This window comes from Empidonax traillii, unplaced genomic scaffold, assembly GCF_003031625.1.
Source record: "Empidonax traillii isolate 1590-97213 ecotype Southwest subspecies unplaced genomic scaffold, ASM303162v1 scaffold274:size1118153, whole genome shotgun sequence".
In the NCBI taxonomy this organism is placed as follows: Eukaryota; Metazoa; Chordata; class Aves; order Passeriformes; family Tyrannidae; genus Empidonax; species Empidonax traillii.
The window spans coordinates 111,934-136,876 of NW_020955467.1; the positions used below are offsets into that span (position 1 = coordinate 111,934).

Here is a 24,943-nt window from a genome sequence, read left to right on the forward strand (position 1 = left end):
AGTAAATACGTGAAGAATGCTGGGCAGGAGCCAGACCGTACATTGAATTGAGCTCAAACAGACCTATGGTTTGCTCAAAGCAGAGAGTGAGAGGCCTGGTCTTTATGTTGTCTGCATAATGGCAGTCCATGTGACTTGAAAATGTGTGATTACTATTGCTTGATAATCTTCTGCAAATATTTTGTGTTATATAATTTCTTTACCATATCTGGAATCTCTGAAAAAGATTTTTGAAAATAGAGACATTGAGTAGAGTAAAACTCTATTTAGAAAGGTTTGTTGAGTGATATACTGCAGTCTATTTTCAAAGCATTTTTTCATGTTTCATACAAAAAGTATATAAAGACCATTACTAGAATGGCTAAGAAACAACCTTTGTCTGCCTACCTAGGTCATTTGGCTTTATATACAAAAATAATTTACAAATGATTTTGCTATGCTGCAATACAGTGTGAAAATGGAGACTGTTTTTCTAGGCTGGTGGCAAAAATAGTGAGAAACAGAGCCAACATTTTAGCCTGGTTCTGTTTCTACTTGCATTGGGGCAAACCAATCCTTTAAAATCAATGAAATCAATAGTAGACAAAGCACGACAAACAAAAATGTCAGACCTGTTGTCACTGGACTGGACCTCAGAACATTCCAATATTTGTCATCAAACAAATTAAACTCCTTGATTATGGTAGCTAATCCACATAACTAACATCATCTTAGATGTGCTGGATTTCATTGATATCCAGCATTGCAGTTTCCATTTGGAATAGGCGTTTCAAAAGTTTTTCCCAAAGCTGTAAGGGGGTTTAGATTTTACATAGCTCAGTACTCTATTTTTGCTGTTCCTCTTGGCAGGTGAGAACAGAAAGCGCACACCAAATCAACTGTGTACTGAGTTGGCCGTGTGTCTTTGCATGGCAGAGGTGCTGCCTGAGTCTTGTTTCTAATGGAATTTCCCCAGGAATGAGTTAAAGCCTGTCATGTGTTCCCTGTTGAGTTTTACTGGTTGGAACAAGAAGTCTGTAACCTCAGGATTTGTTGTAGCAATCCATATGTGCCTCACTCCTAAATGCTGAGGTAAAAGCTGGAAGTGGTAGTAGGCAGTATTGTCAGCAGGGATTTTGCATGGAAATTTGCAGATTTCATAATTTTCTAAACATTACCCACAGACAGACAATTATGGGGAAACTGATTTTGCTGCAACATGTGAATTATGATAAAGCAGAGTTGTGGCAAACCCTACTCAGAACAAAAGGCATAAATTAAGTGGTACCATCGGACAGGGGAGATGCTCCATAGTATTCCCTTAACCAGTTACCTCTATTAACATACTCCTCAATCCTAATGGATCTGTACAAGCAAAATACATGCCCTGTGTGGGTGTACTGTGGGAGTAGGCATCTGTATCCTTGCTGTATCCTGACAGCACCCTGAGGAGAGGTGTGCTTTTCTTGGTGTGTTCATTATGCCTGGGAGGGTAGGGCCCTGGATTGGGTGATCTCTTCCAGCTCCGTTTCCTCTCATTCTGTGAGTACACACGGAGAGTGTGCAAGTGGCAGTTTGAGTTCCATGTGTGAAGTGACAGATTTTAAGTCACAATCCCAGAATGGGGAAAATGTTGTCAAACCAAGAGCTTTGTAACTCAGATGAGGGGAGTCAGCTTATGTCTTACAATTGTGTTTTAGGAAAGACGGGTAATAAAGCAACACCTTCCCCCTACTCTGGGTCTCACAAAAGCCAGACATCCTTCTTTCCTCACAGCTCACAAAGCCTTGATCTGGAAGGTAAGTCTATACATCCTATAAATAAAGTCCACTAAGCTTCATCTCTTCATCCAAGACAAAAAGAAACATTTACATTATTTCTATGTAGAACAGCACAGCACAATTGCTCACTGCTTTTATTCGTTTGGAAATGTTGCTCAACCTGACAAACGAAACAGAAGTCTGGCATACTTTTCCATGGCTTGTAAACACCAATTTATATATAAACAACAGCAGCCAAATGTAAATAGACAATCAGCACAGCGAGGAGATTGAACAGATCAGTTTGCAAAACATGACAGATTTTCTTCTTCCAGCATTCTTCTCACTCCTGTTTATCAAAGACCAGCACACACCAGTACCTAAGGCAGACCTGTCTGAACATGTTCTGCTGCCTTTTGTACAAATTTAAAAGAATGGATCCTCATGCAAGCATTCCAAATCGAGAAACAAATTTGAAAAAAATTGCTACAATACATCGACTGATTTCTTGCCAGCTATGAAGAAGCTTCTTCATCCATTCTTGCACTGAGAAAATGAGAGGGGGAGATATGTACCTCTGTAATTAAAAATGAAAAGCAGAGCATTCCTTGCATGTTCAGTTTGCTCAAGGGGGAAAGAAGTACCTTTGCTCTGCTTTTACTGCTTGGTGTCAATGAAGTACTCCAGAGCTAAATGAGTATTAATTTTTCTTCTCAGCCCAAAGATGCTGCTAACATACCAGGACTTAGCCATAATATAACACATTGAAATGAGGGGGAAGAGGGACAGGATTGGGTTTTAATACAAGTAAATGGCATGACTATAAAATTATTTTTCCTGTAATAAAAGAAGGAACTGTAGCCAGCAGGTGAGCAAGAGAACACTACAGGGTGTGGTGAAGATACTATTAAATTAACTGTGAAGCCAAAAACTCTGTGTGTGTGCGCGCGTGTGCGCTTGTGGGTATAAAATATCTGGCTATTTCAAACCATAGGAGCATGACAGCTGTGAAAAAGGAGTGCCGCAGGGAATTCTTTTAGAGTTTGATTTTTTTTAAAATATGTTTGACATGGAAAATGTTTTAGTACAAATAAAGCAACTGGTATTGAACTTAAAAAGTGTATGCGGAGGGGGAGGGAGAAAGAAGAGATTGCTGTGTGGAACAGGAATGAATAATTCATGATATTTAAAGAAAGAATGCCTCCGAAATGTTCTGCAAGGCAGTCCATGCTGATAAGTCGGATGGTTATTTTACCCCCCATTTAAAGCATCATTAATTCAACATCTTTGTGATTTTTTTTAAAAAAACCTTGTAAGATATTTCTCAAAGAAACATTATTTAACTTAGATTAGGATCTTATTTATTCAGATAATTTAATATAAATATCAAAGAGATAAGTGGAATTATTTAACCATAAAGAGACAGCTTTAGCACTTTTAGAAAATAATCTAGGGGGTTTTGTTGCCTTTTTTTTTTTTTTTTTTTTTTTTTTTTTTTTTTTTTTTTTTTTTTTTTTTTTTTTTTTTTTTTTTTTTTTTTTTTTTTTTTTTTTTTTTTTTTAAGGAAAAAACCCAACATCATTGCAAACTAAAATCAATCTCATGGAATGGGGAAAATAAGAAGAGATATTTTGAACATTACTCCATAGGACACCAGTACAATATAGTGTTAGTGAGTGCATTGTAGCAGAGCTCCATACGCAATCAGAATCCAATTGTTACTGGACTGTGTACAAGCGCATACTGTGCTCAATGGCCTGATGAGGTATTATGGATATGATGCAAAGAGACCTTGTGGATTAGACATGTACAATTTATTAAAATAGTGAAGCAACCGAACATTTTAACTGAGCTAAATACAGTAGAACTTCAGGTGGTAAGAAAGGAGGGTTCTGAGGAGTCCAGTGACTACAAAGATTTCAGCTATTGTTATTTATTTAAGGGAGTTGACACAAAATCTAGTTCTTGAAATGTCCTAATTACATTATGTTGGATTTCTGTATTCTCCCTCATTGCTACATTCTGCTTTCAGCATGGAAGAGTTTGTGTAAAATAGACCGATTATTGTAAGTCTCAAAAATGTACAGAGGAGCAGCCTGTTAAAATGTAGCCTACAGATCATACATAACACTGACTCTAAATAAGTAGCTTGAGCCAAAGTGATATTCCATTAAATCATATTTATTGTGTAACTTATCCATCACTATATCAATTTTTATATCTCAGATTACACTGCTAAATTATTTCAGCCTTCCTTCACTCCTTACATTGACTAAGAGTCCCAAAGGCACTGAGTGATGCATATGTGTAGGAACACTCATAGATGCTATAAGACATAATGTTGCAATGCTTAATCTGGAACAATAATATCTCTTATTTTCTGGAGTATTTGTTGTCCCCTAAATGCACATGACACACATTTTCAGTGTCTAGTGAGCAGAACACACAGACTGTAGTACCCTAATCTTCATGTAGTTCCCCAGATCTGAGAGAAAGTTAAAGATGTACTTCCAGCTATTTTAAGAAGTGATGTAGTTTTTTTTCTCTATAACTACCTTAAAGGAGTTGTCCTAAGTCAGAGAACCTCAAAGCAAAATAAGAAATTCAACCTGTGTTGAGCCAACTGGGTAGCTTTCCTGGAAGCCACTCAACACTGAAAAGAAATCACCCTGCATTAAATTGGACTGAAAATTCTTGGGTGATAACAAATTTCTTTTGTTTTAAGAAAACATGTGGTGAAATTTTTTTTTTTTTCCTCTGGGAGCCACTGGGGTTTCCTGGAGTATCTTATCAGTGTGTCTGTGGCTCTGAGGCCCATTTTATGCCCAGGCTTACACGCTTGATCTGAACCTTTGCTTTTGAAAATGAAAATCACGAGTATCGTATTTATGTTTTGCCAGTTTGCCTACCAGCTATCTGCTAACAAAAAAAGTTCCAAGGGAGCATGGCAAGTCTGTGCCCAGTGAAGCCTTTTGTTTTTGCAGATGTTTAGGCTTAAAGGAGTGCTGTGGAGCACAGGCAATCCTAGGTCCTTGTTTGCACTTGTCTGTTGCTATTCTCTGCTCATTGTCTGAACCTGCACGCATTGTTCTCCCGACAGGTGATAACTACCCTGTGCAGTTCATTCCATCAACAATGGCAGCTGCTGCTGCTTCTGGACTCAGCCCTTTACAGCTCCAGGTATGTGCCAGAACAAAAAAATGTGGGATCGAAGCCAACATTTTAGGGGAAAACTGCTAACCAGCTGTATGCTAAATAATAGTCTGAATGTTAAATAATTTTTGAGCACAGCCCAAGAGGATTAACACCTTATGTACTTACAGTACAGCAAATACAGTAATATGCAGCCAACCTTGATACTGTGAGTGAAAGACATTGTTCTGTGTGTTTTATATTGGCAGTTAATGGTATTTTTTTATTTACATGACCAGCTGATGGGAGATAAGTTCAAAAATCTTTCTGTACTTTATTTTCATGTGGTCTCTCCCCTGTAGCTGCAATGTTCTACTTTTAATTGAAGCAGTCAGTGTATCCAAACAAAAGTATGTTATTGGTTTTTTTTCTTTTTGTCTTTTTTTTTTTTTCCCATACAGCGTGGTGTTGACAATACAATAAATTGCACACTCTTTTAGCTTCTGTATTTAGGTAATCTCAACCTTTCTGTGCATTAAGCTGGTCAGATGCCAAGCATGGTTTAGGAGCCTTAGTTTGGCCGTTTATTTGTTTTTGGCACACACAGAGTGAAATGTTGTGAAAGAAAGATTTATGTGCCATATTATTAGCTAGCTTCTTGTGGCAAGAAGTTTTTAATTTCACAAGAAAAGACACAACAATGTCATAAATAATGAAGAAACAGTCAAAAGCTTTCAGAGTTAAAATGTGTGGAAAGAAAGTGACAGTGAACATGAGAGGAAAGGCCATTAAAGATGCATGTAACTATTTGCAAGTAAACCTTTGAAACCCCTATTTGAGTTAGGTTAGAGTCAGGTTCAGAAGCGAGTAAGGAATAAATTGTGCCTAGAGTAGCAAAATATTGCCGTGTTAATATCCGAATATCTACTTTGCTTACCTTTCTGCAACTATATTGTTTCCCCGAGGGACCAAAGTGAATTAAAAACCCTCCCTTCTTTACCCTATGCTGATATTCTTGCCAACTTCACTTAGGGTAAGTGAGAATGGCACCAGAATTCGCTGTTCACTGATGGTCCAGAGCTGGCAAAAAAGACCCCTTGAGCTTAGGTCTGACCTAACATACAATCAAAATTTGTCAGAACGCCCTGACTCTGCAGGCAGAGATCTCCAGAAAATGTTTTTTTGGGACATGATAATGTGATATTAAGACTGTACCTTGGACAGGCTTCAAACCAAAGGGAAGTTTCTCGAAAGGAAAAATAGCAAGCAGGTATCCTTTGAAAGTCTGTGTTTGACTATTTATTGAAGTGAAAGTCTCATTAGCTTTAGTAGAGAAAATACTGCAGAAATCACCTTGTGAATTGAGAGAGACTATTTTTGCTGCTTTGAAATGCACTAAAACAAATACTGTGCCTACACAAGGCTGTAAGGCAGGAAAGCGTGAAAACTGTTCAACTGTCAAAGAAACAGGATCTAAACCACAGACATTTTGATTCTTCCCTTTAACAGGATCCATTTGTAACTTGACCCACATATTTACACATTAGACTTGATCTGAACCTACAGCAACAGTGCAATTTCATTTTTGGAAATGATAAACTGAGTTGTTAAACTTGATGAGAATAATTGGAGAGAAAACAACCAACCAAGAAAGTGGTGCTAGTAAATTTGGAAACATTTAGGCTTGAAGGGCCTGAATTTTCATTTTGATGTATTTGTTGTAAAAGACTTCTTTTGTTTGTTCCTCCGCCTCCCCCCTTTCTATTTTGTTTGAATTTCACCTCTAGGGGATTTCACAACCTTTAAAGTTTCATGGTTATAAGAGCTTAAGTGATAAAGTGCTTAACCTTAGGTTGATATGTGCTCATCAGATTGTCAAATTGTGAGAAACTAAATTTTATTTACTCCTACTATTAATATTCTCCTTGTGCCAGTTCTCTAAGTGTTCCCTAAATGGCTACTTATTTGGGTGTGTTTGCTGGAGGGAATTTGTTGTTATACCTGATGCGTCACAAAGACTGTTAGGGGTGTAGAATTTCAGCTAATTTTCCCGTCTTTGCTTCCCTTCCCCCTTCTTTCTCTGTTCTGCTTCCTTTCTTCCACGCACCCCACCCACTTATTTATTTACATGAATGCTGTGGCCATGGTATCTGAGTATTTCCCAAGTGCTTAAAAATACTGATCACAGAACTAATCTCTGTTCCTTTCAGCCAGTGGGAGAAATAGCTAATTCATTTGCAGGTTTGGTTTTGTTTCTGCATGTGAGGGTATGTCTAATATACGTGTTTGGAGAACTTGGGGAGGGAGAGCTATGTCAAGTCGAAGAGCTTTGCAGTAGCTCTACTAGTTCAGTTTACCAGGGCATTATTATTAGTTCCAAAATTATGTTCCATAATCTGTATGCAGCTGCAGTGGAAATTCTGTCTGCTTCAAGCTTGTAATCCCTCCTTTTTTTTTTTTTTTTTTTTTTTTTTTTTTTTTTTTTTTTTTTTTTTTTTTTTTTTTTTTTTTTTTTTTTTTTTTTTTTTTTTTTTATTATGATCAAGCTCCAGGTGGGGGCTAGCAGCAAATTTGTGTTCTCGTCTTCCTGTGTGATAGGGCAACTTCTATGCAAGCTCTGAATCTAACAGTACAGAGAACCATTTACTCCCAGGTACATCATGTAGCGATAGGAATTATTCCCCAGATGATGCTTCTCCAGAGGGCAAGTTGTAGTTAATGATTTGCCAGTCTTAAGCTATTTAGCACATTGTTATCAAAATGTACTTTCTCTGAATTCTGTATTTGGGTTCACCAGGGAATTATACATCTCCATAAGTTAAAAAAAAGACTACTGAAATCATGTACAGGAGTTCCTCGAGTAACTAATGTCACTTTTATAGGTGCAATATTAAAAAAAAAAATAGAAAAAAAAAGTTCTCCTTCAGCAATAGACCTGTTTGACCCATCTGCTCTTTAGATTTTGAATCACATTAATCAGGTAATGGTAAATACCATTAATACTCAGTGTAGCTTTAAGTATACTGAAATAAAATAGTAACTACCACACATTTATGCCAGTCCATGTTCCCGAACTGGTGGCTTGCTCTGCTTTGGGTGGATATCAGATAGCTTCTTTTAATCTGTATAATGATCTCATGAAGGTGTCATCAAAGGTGTTGTTGACAAAAAAGACTTAAAACCCTGTGTTCCACATTTCCCATTGCTGTCTCAGCCACATCTTACCAGTTTCCTCAACAACTCAGCCAAAGATTTAAATAATATGCCTGGTAGGACCAAGCCTTGTTAGGACTTTTGGTATGAGGAAGGATCTTGCTGATGCAAGAACAGTTCTCTAAGTGTAGTCTAATCAGAAAAACCAAGCTATTTCTGTTTACCCCTCCAGCTTCAAACAGCTGTGAGTGAATCTGATCAAATCAAACTTCTGCTAAATATTTTACAGCTATATTACCAAATACACCTGTAGCACGTGTGCATAATGGTGTATGAAACAGTTCTGATGTGTGTTTAACTAAAGCATGTTGCTTTAATTAATCAGTGTGAGCTGTAAAACCTGTCAATAATTTTCCTTTTGCTTTTCTTTATACACACCTTCTCTGGAGCTTCTCCCCTTTCCTGTTTCCTTGAATCTTTTCCACAGCTGTCAAATGTTTGCATTGATATTAACTGATTCTAGATATATGTGGTCAGCAGTCTTGCTAAATGAGTGAACTTGGTCATGAAATGGGTTTTCCCAGATCCCATGTTGCTGGCAGCAGTAACTTAGTTACTGGGAAGTCACGGTGGTGGCAGAGGTGGCACCTATGTCCTCACTTTCAAACAAGGCATGTTACTATATGCTCTTTATTGTTTAAAAAGAATCTGCCTTCATTCTTACATATTTCTACAAAGCTCTCTATGTGGTAAATAAGGAAATGTCGCAACTCTCTCAACTGCGACTGATAAACTGTTGATAGAAATGGAAGCACTACAATGATGCTAGCTGGAGTTATTCCTAAACAAAGTGAGCTTTGGGAAAAAAAAGCAAAACAAAAAAGCTCTCGTTCATAACTCTTTCCCCAAACTATTTGTGTAATTTGTCCTTCAAAATTTATCGCTTATAACACTAATGAACCTTGGCAAGTCTTAACTATAGTTGCAGCTGTGTTCTTGAAACCTGAAGTTTTTATAATCCAATTTTTTTTTTTTAAATTAACTAAACACATATTTGTCTATTTCTTTTCTGCCCTCCCATCTCATCCTGCTCCTCAATATTCTCTTCTAATTGCAAACAAATGAAATGACCTTTTTTTTTTTATACTGCTGGGTGCAGATCCGGTGTACTGCTGAAGCATTGCACAGCCTGCCTCAGGGGCACAATATTAGTAGAGAGAAGGCCAAAGAATGCTATTTTTAGTTGAACAGTTCAGCAGATGGAGGCATGAATACTCATATATCTGAAGGTTGAGGGGTTTGAACCATTAATTTTGATAATGTATTTAACCCTGGGAACAATCAGAAACTGTAACTCCAAGGTTACAATGCTTTTGACCTTTAGAGGACAGAGGGCACTTGGTACAGTAAACAATATATTACATTTCTACTTATTCCAATTCTCTCACACATATAAATTTCAGGACATAGTTGACATTTGCTTTCCTCAGCTATTTTAGTGCTGGTCCTTAAAGTAAGTCAAGAAGAATGTGCAGGAAAGAGGCCAATGTAATGCGACAGTCATGTAAATATGGCCTTTAAATAGCTAAGTTGTTAAATGTGGCCCTTTATGAAGAAATATTATTCTCAGGAACTAGAATCGGGGTGACTTATTATTTCAATGAAAAGGTTGTTTAAGTGGACTGCTGCTCTTACGATGTTTCCTCTGTATGTTGTAACCTTAACTCAATTTTTCAGTGGGGCTAATGTGATCTGATAGTGATAGCTCACACTGGAGGTGATTTGGTCCCACTCTGGTACCACATCATGCAAAGTGATGTACCTGCCTTATGTCTTATTAAATGATGCATGCTCCTCTTCAACAAATACAGCAGTTAAATATCACGCAGCTTAAGTATTTCTAATTAAAATATCTCCATGTGTCAGCATATTGGTAATGTATTATTTTAATCCATTTATTTTGTTTATGAAACAGTGACATATGTTTAGATTGTGAAATATATGAGCCTTAAAAATCACTTTATTGAAGAAAATTAATTTCTACAATGCTGTCTCAGTAATGTGTTCACTCACCCAGTCAGTCACTGGCAGGGCTGCCAGTCTTAATGTTGGTTAGACACAGTTTAACAGTTTTATCTGACATAACACTCTCGGATGTAGGCAATAATAATTTTTTGAAATGCAAAAACCGTGGGGTTTTCCTATTCCTTTTTCTTTTTTTTTTTTTTTTTTTTTTTTTTTTTTTTTTTTTTTTTTTTTTATTTATTTTTTTTTTTTTAACACGATGAAGAATTAGGATTGGGTAAATGTGAAAGAGAATTGGTTAGACCAATCAAAATTAAAAACAGCTAGTTACCTTTTCAAAGTTAAGACACTGTAATTTGTTTGTCAGCGGGTAGATGGTTGGGTCAGCACTATGAGTGAGTGACTGTCAGCGGGAATTCCTACAAGACAAGTAATTTCCCTCAATGAATTACTGACAGATTGCTCACTTCTTCGAATCACTAGAGAAAACAAACTTAATATTGTTACAGGCAGAGTTTCTGTCTTCATTAGCCTTATAGAATGATTTTATCTAGCATTCAAAGACTACTGAGCTCTAGGTGGACATATTTTAAACAGAATGTTCCTTATTATGATACAGTGAATAGTGGCCTAAATTAAGGGGATGGTGTGTGCAAATTTCAGTATATGGAAGTAGTAAATTAAATATTTTGGTCCTTTTCTTATGTAGGAATTTAAGTTGTAGCAGAGAAAGGAAAGAGGTTGAAAGAAGATTTTATTAGGGCTCTGAGAGACCAAGCACGTCCTTTAATGAAAATAAAATTAAAAATATGCCAACCTTGCAATACTTAGGAAAATTTAATTAAAATCAATGAAATAGTTATACTTGTGCCTTTCCCTACTTGAACGTTTATGTCTCTGTATGTAATATCTGTGTTATCAAGTTGAATTATATTAGTGGCAGTATCAATGAAAATGATGTCATTGCGTCAATATTTTACTATATGACCTCCTTTCTTTGCAGAATTTCTTAATACTTTATCTTCTCCTACTCCTTCTCATCTTCAGCCCTGAATTATCTGGCAAAGTGATTTTCCTCAGGAAAGGACAGCCCATCAAAATTGAGAATTTTTGCAGAAAAGTATCAATTGTGAGGAAATTTTTTCCAAGATTTTCCTAGCTCCCCCAGTAATGTCATCCCCAACCAGAATGAGAGGAAATCTCCCTATTCTCTTCAAGCTGGTAAAAACAGACAGAAAGACAAACAAACAAACAAAGCCATTAGCCTGGCACAGCAGCATTGCAGCTGCAAGAGGCTTCCTGCACCCATTCTGCACCCAATGCTCTGTTACCTCCCAAACCTGCTTTAAACAGCATGTCTTTGTTACACTCATTCTTGCTTAATGGAACAGTGCCACATTATTTAATAAAAAGTGTATTGGCATGTTTAAGAAAGAGACTGTTTCTATAATCTGAAGCAGTTCTAGTACTTGTCTTGGTGGTGGCAAGCCTAAGTCCATTCCTGGGCAGGTGTTTTCCCCATTTGCAGGAAGGTCCCTAACCACCGGCCTGTCACCCAGACTGGCATAGTTCTCTCTTTCTGTTCCCTTCAGATTCCCAGCCCCTCCTCCACCTTGGGAAGTGCTCCTGTCCTGCTCCTGCTCTCCTCTCCCAAGAGGGAAGACTTTTCAATCTGGCAGCTAGGGATCAGGCTCCTGGCACGATTCCCACCTTTTGCACCTTTAGATCTTACCGAGCAGGACAGCTGCCTTCCAGGCCCATATGCTCTGTTGCAGGGAGAATTTACCATTAAGATCATAAATGGCCGAGACATCAACTCACTTATAAGGAAACTTGTATGTTTAAAAGGATATCATCCTTATAGCCTGGATTTCAGGAGGTTTTTTTGCATCTCTTCAGTCTATATCAAGGCAAAAGCTAGAGCCCAAGTGATTGGAAGAGGCTGAGCCCCCAGCATCAACAAGATGTTCTTGCTGCCTTAACCACTGGCTGCCCCTTGCTGAAAGCCCAGGCTCTATTTTAAAATCATTGTGCTGTGCAAAGCTCCCTCCCAGGGGTATGTATTCACTCAGAAGCCAGTAAGAAGCAAATAAGTTACTGCTGCATTTACTGACAGAGCACCAGAGGCACCAGTACTACAGAGTGCCGTCAGGGGACGAGCACGTTTTTTAAAGCTCTTTTAAAATTGTGGCATCCCTTTGGGGAATAGGCTGACTGTGAGGCACACTCTGAGCTGGCAGTTGGATTCCTTCAAGCTTTCTAGAAATGTATATGGTGTGTGCCTTACAGGAATTAGCTGCAAGTGAATATGTTTCTGGAATTTTATTATACTTTTGATAACCATAGAGCAAGCTGCTTAATTTGACTACAAATTACAAACATGAAGGATTTTTTCCTGTGAAGGTGTTAACATTTTTGGTTGTTTAGGAACTTATCAGGAATCCGATTAAAAACAAAAATGTCTTTTAAGTCAGGTCTATACACAAAGGAAAATAATACAATTCAATATCATCATTCTTTCCTGACTAATTGCTAGGAAAAAAAAAGACTTAATAGCTCATTTTTCATCTGAACTAAAAGTTCTAAGAATAAAGTGGTTAGGTTAGAGCTTCTAGGTGCAGACAAACACACACACATGCTCAAAGAAAGAAGAAGAATTCTCTTTAAGGTACATGGACTGGAAAGATATCACCTCCCTCATTTTCGAGGGTCTTTGATTATAAGACCATATGCCCTCCCACTGATCCAGTTCAGAAAGAAAGGGAAATTTATAGGAGAGGAGACAAAACTCATCAAACCGGTGAGCAGATGTTGCTATCACCGAGTAGAAGAGTCTTCATGGATGATGAAACAGCAATGGTATGGCCTCTAACACCCTGCTTGTCTAAAATGTGTTTGGCCTGTGATGCTTTTAGAATCCGTATGATTGAGAAATTAGAAAAGTGTCCTAACTAGAAAGTATGGGAAGCATCTGTCTATTCTTACGACTCGGCATGCAGGCTACGTGTGTGGCTGGAGGCACAGAAGGCAGTCCTGAAAAAAAGACTGGAGGGAGGAGCATATTAAGGTGTACAAGAAGAAAACACACGATGCTTAAATTTCATGGGATTATTTGAAACTTTATGGAATCTTTCACAAAATCTATTGAATTTTCTATAATAGGGCATGTATTTTGGTGTTGTGCATGAATTATGGCAAGTAGCTAAGCATGGAAAATGAAGAAGTATTTCAGCTGTAGGAATAGTGAGAGTGTACTCTCAGGTCCACTGGCGTTTTTGGAAGTGAAAAATCAGAGAAGTAAAGTCCTTTCAAAAAAGTTGAATCATTTGTTCTACACACTAGAAACAGAACATGTCACCTTATTGAACTAGTTTACAGCATTATTAAATAACACTTCTGTGAACTATTCACAGTAATTCATGCAGCACAGGCCATCTCTTCAACACTTAGGGGAGGGCTAAGATCAGGCCTCATAGCCTATTTAACCTGGTCCCAGCACTGTTGCTGAAGTATCATCACACCCATTGCAGTTCAGAAAGCATGGCAATCATCTTATGCCCAGTTCACATTTTCTTGTGAGTTGTGATGAAATACATCAGCTTCCAATGCATTTATAATAGTAAGTCCCCAGTTACCTGGTTTTGAGGTGCAAATGTGAAATTTTTTTTAGATGCAATTTTTATAAGCCCATTTGAATATGTTTTGCATAATTTTGTGTATATTTCCTTTAAGGACTTTATTTAATTTCCCTTGAAGGTGCATGAAAGTTCAAAATACACAGTAAAAGATCAGTGTGAGCGATCTGCTAAGCAACCTGCAAAGCACAATTATTTCTAATGCTTTAAAATACCTGTAAACTGGCTTGTTTTCTGCTTCACAAAGAAAACATTTCACTGTTTTCTGCATTTAAATATACATTTTAACTGTGTTGACTTATCAGGTAACACAGCAGGCTGAACAGGGACAAACCATTTTTAATGATATGTTAATTGAATGGGATGCTAGAGATGCACCTGAGTGACTTTTTTTCCCAGATGTGCCCCAGCTGACTGATAAAGCTTCTCCTGATCAGTAGAGCCAGTATATATTTATTATAGCCCTGTCTTCTGTCCATTTTTGCTAGTGAAAATTATAGAATGGCTGTGAGGTACCACATGAACTGTATCTCTTACAAAAGTCAGAAAACACTGCAGCTTCAAATCCCAAGCAGCACTTTCAAATGTTCAGTGTTTAAATGTAGAGTTGCCTTCTCACAAGATGGGGATTCAGATGTGGGAATTGAGATAGGTAGTTTAAGTGGGACTCTCTTTTTTTTCCGGCCTGCACCCACTTATTACATTATTCTGTCATGGGAGCATGTATAAATTTAATTGTAGTGCTTTTGCCTCTCAGTATGCTTAGCAGTGGTGAGTGTTCTACCCAGGGAAATACTACAAGCATTACATTAGACAATTTCTCCTTCTGGATAGTCAGGGAGTGAATGAACCCACCAACTTAATCTAGATTTTATAAAATATTTCTAGAGAACATTTATTGCCACTTATTTTTTCCATGTCCTGGTTTCCTCTTTTCTTGCTTATGCCTTGGTTTTCCTCTCTGCTGCCTGGTTGACAGACCTAGAATGTGTACACTAGAAGCAGCAATTGCACAACCATCTTCTGTCCTGAATTGATTTAAACCCCTATAGGATTAGAAGAATAATTATGTTTTTAGACCCCTTCAACTAAGATTGTCTACATTACTGGCAATCATACCAGTGACATGGACATGTGCTTACTAGGAAACTCAATTCACCAACTCATTTCACACAGCTCAACAAGCAGTTACTCATAATTGCTTGTAATCCTGCTGACATGAGACTGAATGAAACTCCTGACTTCTCTCACAAAGCCTATCTATGTGTGAACATTTTTAAAAATAAATATCTGAAATTCTGAAATGCAAAATTTGATAAGCTTTGATAGCTATCATCCCTTCAGCAAACTTACTATAATTAATTGCTTCTCAATCATATAATTTTATTTCCCTTATCGCAGTTGTCTGTTTTAAGCAGCTTCTTCTTTTTACACTAACTTTAGTGCAGAACACATTTCTGCAGATAAAGTGAGTGAAACTGTCTGAATTTGTGAGTTAACTGCTTTTTGATATAGACCTCTCACATTTATTGTTAAAAATTCTTTATATTAGCAGTAAGGTATAAAACCTAGATTTTTTTGGGAAGAGCTTCTAAAAGAATACCAGAATACATTTTAAATTCTTTCTATGAATAATTTGATTTACAGCATCATCAGAGAAGGTAATACTATAATAGCACAAAGTGAATGAAAAATCCTGAACTATGATGCAACCATCTGATTATATTTTCATATTTTCCTGATAGATTTGTTTATATTTTTAGTTTAAATAAATGCTGCTTATTCACTTTCCTTGGATGCAAGAGAAGGAGTTTAAAACACTAGAGCCTTTGTTTGCAGGTATCTTTGGAGCCTGCTACCTGGTCCTTGCTTCTTTTCCTAGGTGAGCTTGTTAGTCTGTTAACTTTGGTGTTAGTCTGCTAACTTTGGTGCTATCCACAATTTTTATGAGTTAGAATTTATGCCATGAAAATGGCAATAGCAAATTGTAATAGAAAAATCACGTATGGATTTAACTTTAACATTTCACATTTTTTCTTTCCATTATCCACTGGAAGCTAGAAATTACTTTTTCAAGCAAGTGCAGTTGTCCTTTGCTGTGACTGGCTTTCTACCAAAGGTATTTAGGCATACTTGCCTGTCTCCTTCCATATCAAAAACAGAATTGTTTTTGACAAGCAGAGCTTGTCACAGTTATTTTGTAAAATCATAAAAAATGTTAAAGATTTTTTTTGCAAATAACTAAGATGTATAGAACAGTATATAATCTGGGAGAACCACAAAGATACGGCTATTGTGTTTCTTTCCTGTGCATGGTAAATAACAGGAGAATCGTGATCAAAAAGTAGCATATCAGTAATCTGACAGCATTAAATGAAGGACTGCAAACCTTTGTGCTTATGAGAAAGATTTTACTGATGCTTCTGCTATCCTCCTGCAGAGGGAATGGCTATAGATATTTGGTGAAGATTTTAGAATCTTTTTTTTAATTGATATTTACAATATTTTATTAGAATAGCAATTTTATTAATGCTCACGTTTTATCTATACTAGGAATACTTTATGGTTGTATTCAGATATACCTAGTTCAGATGCTGCTACAGTAATGCAGTGTATCCATTTCGTGAGGAGCACAGAGAAAATGTTGGCTTGCTCAGGTTCTCAGAGGGTGGGTGAGTTTAAATGGAAGGTCTGAGGGATGATTCCTCCTTACTGGTGCTCATCTTGTGTGGAGGTGGGACACAGAAGTGTTTAGTCCCTCCTGCCTTCTGTGCTCCTGTTTCCTGGCACGCAGAGGTGAACCATGTCCCCAGGCTGGCCAGAGAAAAGGTAAGCTGGGAGCTTGCACTATGAGAGTGCTCCTGCTCTCTAAGTGCAGAGCAAGACTGCAAGTTTAACAGCCTCTCATTAGGTCTTTCTCTTGAGGAAAAAATACAGCAAAAAAAGAGGCACTCTCAGTTTGGGCTTTGATCTTGCTTTCATAAACAACTCAAAGAATTTGCATGGGAGCAGGCAACTATTCCATTATTGTCGCTAGTAAAAATACGAGAGAATAGATACACAAAGTGGAAGAGATGAGAACAGTTAGCACTCCTTTATTCCTTGTCAGAACTTAATCTAGATCAACTAAAAATGTTTGCTGTTTTTGTCATGCCTCAAGATAAAATGTCAATGTTTACATACTCCTATCTTTTAGACAAAAGATGCTTATTGTTTTTGAGCTCCTGAATTACTATCTATAGGAAATCATAAATATGTAAGAGATGCCTAGGTTTATCTTATTTTGAAGTTCTAGTTTTTTTGTTGGTTTGGTTTTTTTTTGTTTTATTTTAAGAACATTTTCTATAAACACAACAAACACTTTTTGTTACATACTTCTGTACTTTTCCTTATTTTGTCCTTTTCTTACACCATAAAGAATTAAACCAGAGTAAAGTTAGTAAGATGAGATGCTAATGTGTTTTCGTCTGTTTCTCCATTAGGAAAAAAATGCTAAGCATATATTATGTAGAAAGAGGCTTTTTCTTAAAATGATCCTCATATTTGTCTAGGTTTTCAGTCTGGAGAGCGAATGATCAAACTCCAGTTTTGGGGTTCTAAACATTTTGTGTCAACTTTTGTGTCTGTATAGGGTTTTTTTAGCGATATGTATGTTGAGCTTTGCAAACTGCAGTATTTCATTCCCACCCTCCTTCAATTCCCTGCTTCGTGTGGCAGTCTCAGTGTATTCAGCAGGTTGTTCGCCAGCAGATGAAACAGATGTTTAGGCCATACTGGAATGGAGCGGCATGCTGCATCAGGAGCTGGATATTCCTCTTGACATCTGGATGCTGCTGGGCTGGGAAGCCTGCCTTAGGCCGGGAGGCTGTAGGAGCCTTGTGGCAGTAAACATAGGGTCCTTGCTGCTCTTTAAGCGATTAGTGCACTGAAGCAGCAATAATGCTGAATTATCGCTTGGTTGCATTCTTCTAAGGAATCTTGGGACAAAGGGATAGTCAAGGAGGAGTATTTACAGTAAAGTCATGTTCAGAAAGACAAGACTAATTACCATGTGCTAAAAAGCCTTCTTTCAACTAATTTAATAGTAAAATTATTATGAATACTTCAGGAAACTTTTTACAAAGCAGAAACAAATAGCTTACACAAACCCCTCCCTTTTTTCATTTAAAATTATTATGATAAAAAAAAAGACAACTTCAGCTACTTTCCAGTTTCAAGCTCTAGTCAAATTGTATGGAACGGACAACAAAATGTGAACTGAATACATGAAATTGAAGGTACAGTAATGTTCATGCCTACTAGAGACAAAAATGTGAACTTCTAATAGCTGCAGGGAAGAATATTAGACATGGAAGCTGTCTGACATGCATTGAGTCTTTATAGTTTCACTTTATCAAGTAGAAATTTCTGCTGTATGTGCTGCTACAGCCTAAATTGTCTGCTGCAGCACTTTCCTTTATGATGTGTGTTATTTAAACACAATAGACATGGTATATTGCATGGAAATAGGTGCTTAATGTTTTGTGATTACTAGCTATTGGATAAAATAGCATTTAGCATGGTTCTCCCCTCCCCACCCCCAATAAATTGTTATTGTTAAGACCAATGTGTTTAAATGAGGGCCCTCCCAAACAGATTACAGCTTTTTGGAGAGCATGAAGTAATATTTCGAAGAAGACCGGTTTGTTGCTCTCATTTAACCTCCAGTATCCTGAAGGGGTTATATTTAATTAACACTGGCTAAAGGGCCTGACCTGAGAGGCAACCAAAAGTGATTGAACTTCATTTTCAGATACAGGCTGTAATCTGTTGGGAAAGGAATAATAAGAATAATAATAAAAAAAAAAAAAAAGAAAGAAAGCACCATTTACTGAAATTCTAACTAAGCTGTATTTCAATGGGCCATTTAATGCTCAGATGGACAAAGGTATTACTTCAGTCACTGAATTGTATCAAACCCTTTCTCAGAGGCCCAGTTTAAAAACTCTACAGGAAAAGTGGCTTAGCATCATATTCTCAGAAGACCAACACTCAGTCTGTTTGGAAAGGGGAAAAAAAAAAATAAAAAGAGTGAAATGAGGTGAGACACGACCGCCAAGTCAGTGAGGATTTTTGCTTCTCCTTCCAGTCAGTTGCTTCAGAAGGGAATTGTTCTTCAGAAAGCAAGAGCTCCGTATTTTCTACAGAAGGATTTCAATTTTGTATATATATATGTGGGTTTGGGTTTTTCTGGGGGTGTGTGTGTTTGTTGTCGTTTTTGTAATTGTTTTGCTTTTGTTTGTTTGTTTCTTTTAGTAGCTTATACTTTGTTCCCCCTGTCAGCTTTTGGACTGCCCTTTGTTGTTTCCTGACATGGCAGAAATATAGTTTTCTCTCTGGGGGCCTGAGGACCATTACCTATATTTTACAGGGATAGATTTTTGACTTGGTGACATTGAAAATAATTGAAAGTCTCATTTAAATATCACAGGCACTGTGAACTGAGTAGTCATTTTCTTTTAATAGACAAAATGCTACATATATTCCATGCTATTATATTATATATAATTATATAATTTTTTTAAGATATATTTTGGAATTAATGTTTTTTTGCAGAGAGTAAACTTTTCTTTCATGATTTTAATGCTGTCTCATTAAAAATTCCCAGAAGCCTCATAGGGTGATGGGGTGACATTATATCTTGAAAACTTGTCAAGGTGCTGCAAATCTCATGAACCCACAGCTTTGCTTTGTGAGAGGAAACAAACACAATATTACAGAGACAACTGCCAGATGCCAAATTATATTGTCTTACCTACTTGCAGTGACTGATAATTTATTTGAGCTCTAAATATTGTTTCTTGGCTTTGTCCACAGCTTTACAGTAAACAGGTTGTGAACAGACAGTTGAGAGAGATTGCATTTAATTGTCATAATTCAATGGAATCAAGGCCATTTGATTTCTAAGGGACATGATCTTAGGAAGGATGCCTACATGAAAGTTTCTGCATTTAGGCAGCAGAGAGAGCTATTTTGATGAAAACTTCTACTTCATTACGTCAAAGCAGGATGAGGTCAAAAGAACAAGAAATACAGTTTACAAATGAAACAGAAGTGATTTTAAGAGCACCTTAATGCACATGTGCCTGAAGGCAAGTTAGTTCTTTATTGTACTGGTGCATATATTTTAGGTAACAATTCTCCAAATTTACATGACTGTAACTGAGAGAGACTTTGAGGTTGGATGTCTGAGCTGTCAGGCCATGATGAGAAACAGGTGGGGACAGGGAAAAGTGAATAAGGTTCTAATCGTGAATCTTGCTGCAGGTATCTTCTCACTCCACATTTTTCCATGGTGGTTTCCCAGCCCTTCCCCCCTCCCCAACACCAAACATTAGCATGAGCCTTGGGGGCAAAAAGCATCATCTATAATTCCTTTATTTAGGAAAAGGTAATGTTAATAACTTTTAACAAAAATTAGTCACATGGTAATTTCATCTTCAGTTTACATTTCCCTTTACATTGAAAATTTAAGTAGACATTTTGTAGCTGAAAATACCTATTCAGGCTCCTTCTATAATATGATGAATGAACCCAAAATTAAAATAATAGTGCAGGAACCACAGCATGAAAGAATAAGTCAAGGACAAAAAGATCTATCATTTCTTCAGAACTCATGTGAATGTGATCCTTTAGTCCATTCATATTTTGAGCAGGACCTATCGTATGTTCTGTAGGACTCCTCTGTCAAGTAAGGAAAATTTTCTTCTCCAAAAGATGAAGAAAGAAATGAAAAACTATGAAGAATAGATATGGTTTTGCTAATAATTTTCCCCAGCAGAAGTCTGGGTCTTTGTCACTGACTTATTTAACAGATCCTCCTAACATCTGTCCAGCAGACTGTGGACTTTATTAACAGACAAGAGACCCACCAGATTTAGAGCCTGCTGGGTGCGTCTTCATCTTCACAGCTGTGGATTAACTCAGACTTTCCAGAAGAGGACAACCATATGGGATAATTGGTGTCACTGGGTAGCTAAAAAAAATACGAAGAAACAAATGTGGTCCAAACACAATTCACTGTTTTTACAGCCACAATTACTAGTCTGTTTAAGAAATAAGAAAGGCAGCATTACACTAAAAAAAGAAAATCTATTCATATCTGTGTGGGAACCTAATCAGGCTCTTGTTTCCAATGACGATGGCTCCACAGTCGCACCAGGTCTGCAACAAGAATGCTCCTTTTGTGTGCCGATAATGTGGAAGCGATAAAATTTCCTATAAGAGACATATGTGTTTACATCATGAGATGTGTTATTTGACAAAACGCTTTGTTCTCTGCATATTTTCCACGCAGAGTTTCATGCTGGGTTGTTTTGCTGGAAAGCTTTGATTAGCTAGAATTAGTTGCTGAAGTAAAATAGACACTTTTGTTTTATGAGTCCTCTTGCTGAGCTGTAAATTATAGTAAAACATATAAGGAGTGACAGAAAGAAGTGCTGATTTGAACCTCTGACCCATGATCGGCATAAAAACATAAGATAACTCTTTCAAAGGACTACTGAGAGCCATAAATATTCCATGGTCCACTTAAAGTTAGGCCCTTTTAACAAAATAAAGCTGTTATTTTGCAGTACTACAACAATACAAGCCAGAGTATCTGAAATGTGGAGAGATTCTTTTATTTTCGGTATGGGTTGGCCATTAGCCACAGCAGGGCAGCAGAAGAGATGAGAGTGATTTTTCTTTTTCTGAACCAGTACAATGAATTTGTGGTCAGTAAAAGAAGTTGGAACAGGCAGACTCTCAGTGGTGAAATTAGGTAGCTGTTACTTTGCTGCTTGAGAGTGAAACAATACAGGCATGTATGTCTCCTAAGGAGACAGGAATTGAGTGGAACTTAGGGCCACATAAAAATTTCCCATGACAATATATATAACAGCAACTGACAAATACTGAAATTACTGGTGCTAATAGTTAAAAATAAAACCCCAAACCCTGAAGTGAATGAATATGAATGAGTGGTAAAAATCATTCTTTTAGCGAAGAAAAAATTTTTTTCACTAGATGCACTCCTGAAGGTATAGGGAAAACTGAATGCTTCTAACTTCATCTGCGACTACAAAATGTATGATTTGTATTTTCACAAATACAGTTAGTTTGTTTGCACATATTGGGTTTTAATAAATCGGAGAGCACATTAGTCAGCAAGCACATAAATAATCACTGCAACAATCTTTGTTATTATGACATTAGTTATGATAATTCATTAGTTGCTTGTTTGTGTTGCACCTTAGCGCCTTTTTGCAAAGGTATTTGGTATATTATGAGAAGATGTAGGAAATATTCATGCTCTGTAATGATGAGCAAACTCTGCAGCAGGGTGATACGGGTGTTTAAAATCAGAATATTATGTCTGCCATGTCCACGTTAGGCATGTGCAACCAGGGAAAAGAAAAAAGGGATGATGTTACAGGGAAGCCATGCACATATATTATGGCATATGGATTCTGTAGAGAAAAAGAAGTATTTTCAGTATATTATTATTTATCGTGTTTCTAAATGAAACTCTTTTTGCCTAATTGTTATTCCAGTGTTGTGTAGCTGTACTTGATCAGTGCCCTTTCAGATATACCCATGTAAAGCCAAATAGTTTTCAGTTAGTTAGCATAAAATTGTGAGTTAATTTGATGATACATACTTGTTAGTTCTTAAATAGTGAAATACTGTTTATTGTCTGTGTGGTGGCACATGTAGACTTGAGAGGAGGGCCTGGCCACAGTTGTAACAGATCTGTAAAACTCACCATATTTTGGTTTGTTAACAATTTTCTTAGAAAAACGGAGGCAATTCTACAGAGATATCTGTATTTCATCATAATGAATTTATAAAATACACTGTTTTAACAGGTAACAGAAACAAAAGAAATCATACACTTTTGGCATCAAATATTCAGTCTTTTAATTTGAAGAGATCTTGTGTGGGTTTTTTTCAGCAAAAGCTTTGATTTTCTAAGTTTTAGATTTTTCAAATTCAAATAAGAGTTTCTATCATGTGTTTGTACATTTCTTTAACAATCTTCTGTGCACTTTTCTATCTCTGTCTTCTCCTCCTCCTTTCCTTTTGTGTAGTGAGCACTGCTAGGACACAGATGCTGAGCCTTGGAAGGTGTTTTTCTGGTAATGGCATCTGGCTTCTTGGCAGACTCCAAAGGCTGGAGTTGCCTTTGAGTTGCCCCTGGGCTTGTCACATGGTTAAGCTGCTGATGAGTTACTTAGGCTGTCTTGTGTTTCTGGATGTCGTTTTCTGTTAACCTACCTTTCACTCTAAAGATCTACATGAGAAGCATCTTAAAGAGAAAAGTAATTGTATGCCTTTAATTTATTTATTTACTTTTTATATATATACATAAGTCTATAACCCCATTTCTTACCTTGATGCTACAGTAGAGCACTCAACTACAATGCTAATCACTGAATGTATTTAGTGCAGAAGACATGAAAATACAAAAAATTATATTTATATATAAGTATAGGAAGGAATGTGTACAATTAATATGACTTTAGAAACAGTTCTTGCACTTAGATCAAGATGTGCCTGAAATTTCGGAGTAGGATTTTTATGCTTCTACACTGCTTTTTTGAAAAGTTTACTTTTTTTACTTTTCCTGACCTACTGAAGTTTATACACACACCCAAAACATGGGTGTGAACACTAATCTGCTCTTCCTCCAAACAGAAGAAAAGCTTTTTCAGAGACTCTCTTTCCTTCAATCTGTTACACATCAAGCTTATTTTAAACACCCTTACACGAATAATTAAAAGTAAGCAGTCGCACTGAAGTTTTTATTTTTATTTTTATTTTTTTGGTAGCTTCCTTTCAGAAATGTGTCCTGGAAATAGTGAAGATGTCACTGGTTTTGGTGAACTTCTAAAAACTCTTTGTCATCAGATAGTTCTAAGTACTATTATTGCATGTTATGTACTCAGAAGGAAAATTCTGGTATTATAGCTTTGCAACACTGCTTACTAAATATACTATGGAAAAAATAACTGCATTACCTCTTGTAGTGCAGGATTTCAACAGCACTTGCAGTCACTCCTTAGAGTTTTTCATCTTTAGAAACCAAATTACTCATTGTCTAAATAGCTGAACTTTCATCTCTATAAATAAGATATTTCAGCTTTGCACAATTCATTTAAAATGCTGACAAACAGGGATTCTCACTTGATTCTCAGTAGCTTTATTGTTCAGTTTCATTTACTGTAGCAAATGTATTTGTTGAAGATGTAACATAGGACTTCCATTTTTAGTAATGGAAGAATTTAGAATTAATCAGGGTTCATAAAATTTAACATTTGTTCCTGAGAAGAGAAAAGGGTAAAAATTTCTAGAACAGATCCCTTCCTTCTCCTTCAATCAAGCCACCTTCTACTGAAATTCTTTGTGATGTATCTTCCAGGTACATCCATTGCAATTTATCATGCTAGGCCAGCTCTCATCACCACACTTAGATTATTTGCTACACTGAGTATTGCAACCACTCTTTTTATCTCCATATTTCACCTATGGCTTTACTATAGTTTCCTCAGAATTCTGATGCAAAGAATAACATCTGAATTGGATCCCTGCTGCTGTGACCAAATCCTCACTGCACAGTCGGTTGAAATGTTTCTAGCCCTTGACTTTTTGTTCCTGTACAGAGAGCAATTGTTCTATTTCCTCCCCGAGATCTTACATCTAAAGAATCTGCCTCTCTTCTGTGCACAAGTTAATCACTTTCTCTGTATTGAAGTATCTTCTGAAAAAAACTTTTTGCATGGGGCCCGTCACTGACAAGCCCCTTGCAAGAAGGTTATGGTATGGACGTGGCATTTGGGGACATGGTTTAGTGGTGAACATGGCAGAGCGAGGCTAATGGTTGGACTGGGTGATCTTAGAGGTCTTTTCCACTTTAGTGACTCTATGATTCCATGACAATCATAATTCTGTGTTAGGCAGTAAAACAGCCTGTCACAAAGTTATCAAGCTGTCAGTGCAAACCACCCTTAACTTTGCTGATTTAAGGCCCGTTCTGTTTTCCTCACCATGTGTCAATTCTGTAACATTTCATTCTCAAAATTCTTCATTTTAATTCATTCTTTTAGACACAGATGCTGCAACCTAAGAGATAGGTGTGAACATTCCTGCTGTAGAAGAAAGGGAAATGTCTAGTGCATAGAAAGCTTTGCTCTGTGCTTGTTTTCTGTGCTCAGTGTCATTTACCAGAGAATGTGTCCA

General features: G+C 36.9%; 1 protein-coding gene across 3 annotated transcripts in view; it reads left to right on the top strand.

The window, feature by feature from the left end:
- The window catches only part of SOX6 (SRY-box 6), a 170,671-nt gene that overhangs the window by 76,587 nt on the left and 69,141 nt on the right, over positions 1–24,943 (top strand). For all 3 annotated transcript variants that reach the window (XM_027889874.1, XM_027889876.1, XM_027889873.1), the window contains exons 5-6: positions 1,680–1,778; positions 4,840–4,919. In XM_027889874.1, coding sequence (XP_027745675.1) covers positions 1,680–1,778; positions 4,840–4,919 — 179 coding nt within the window. The remainder of the gene's footprint in view (positions 1–1,679; positions 1,779–4,839; positions 4,920–24,943) is intronic.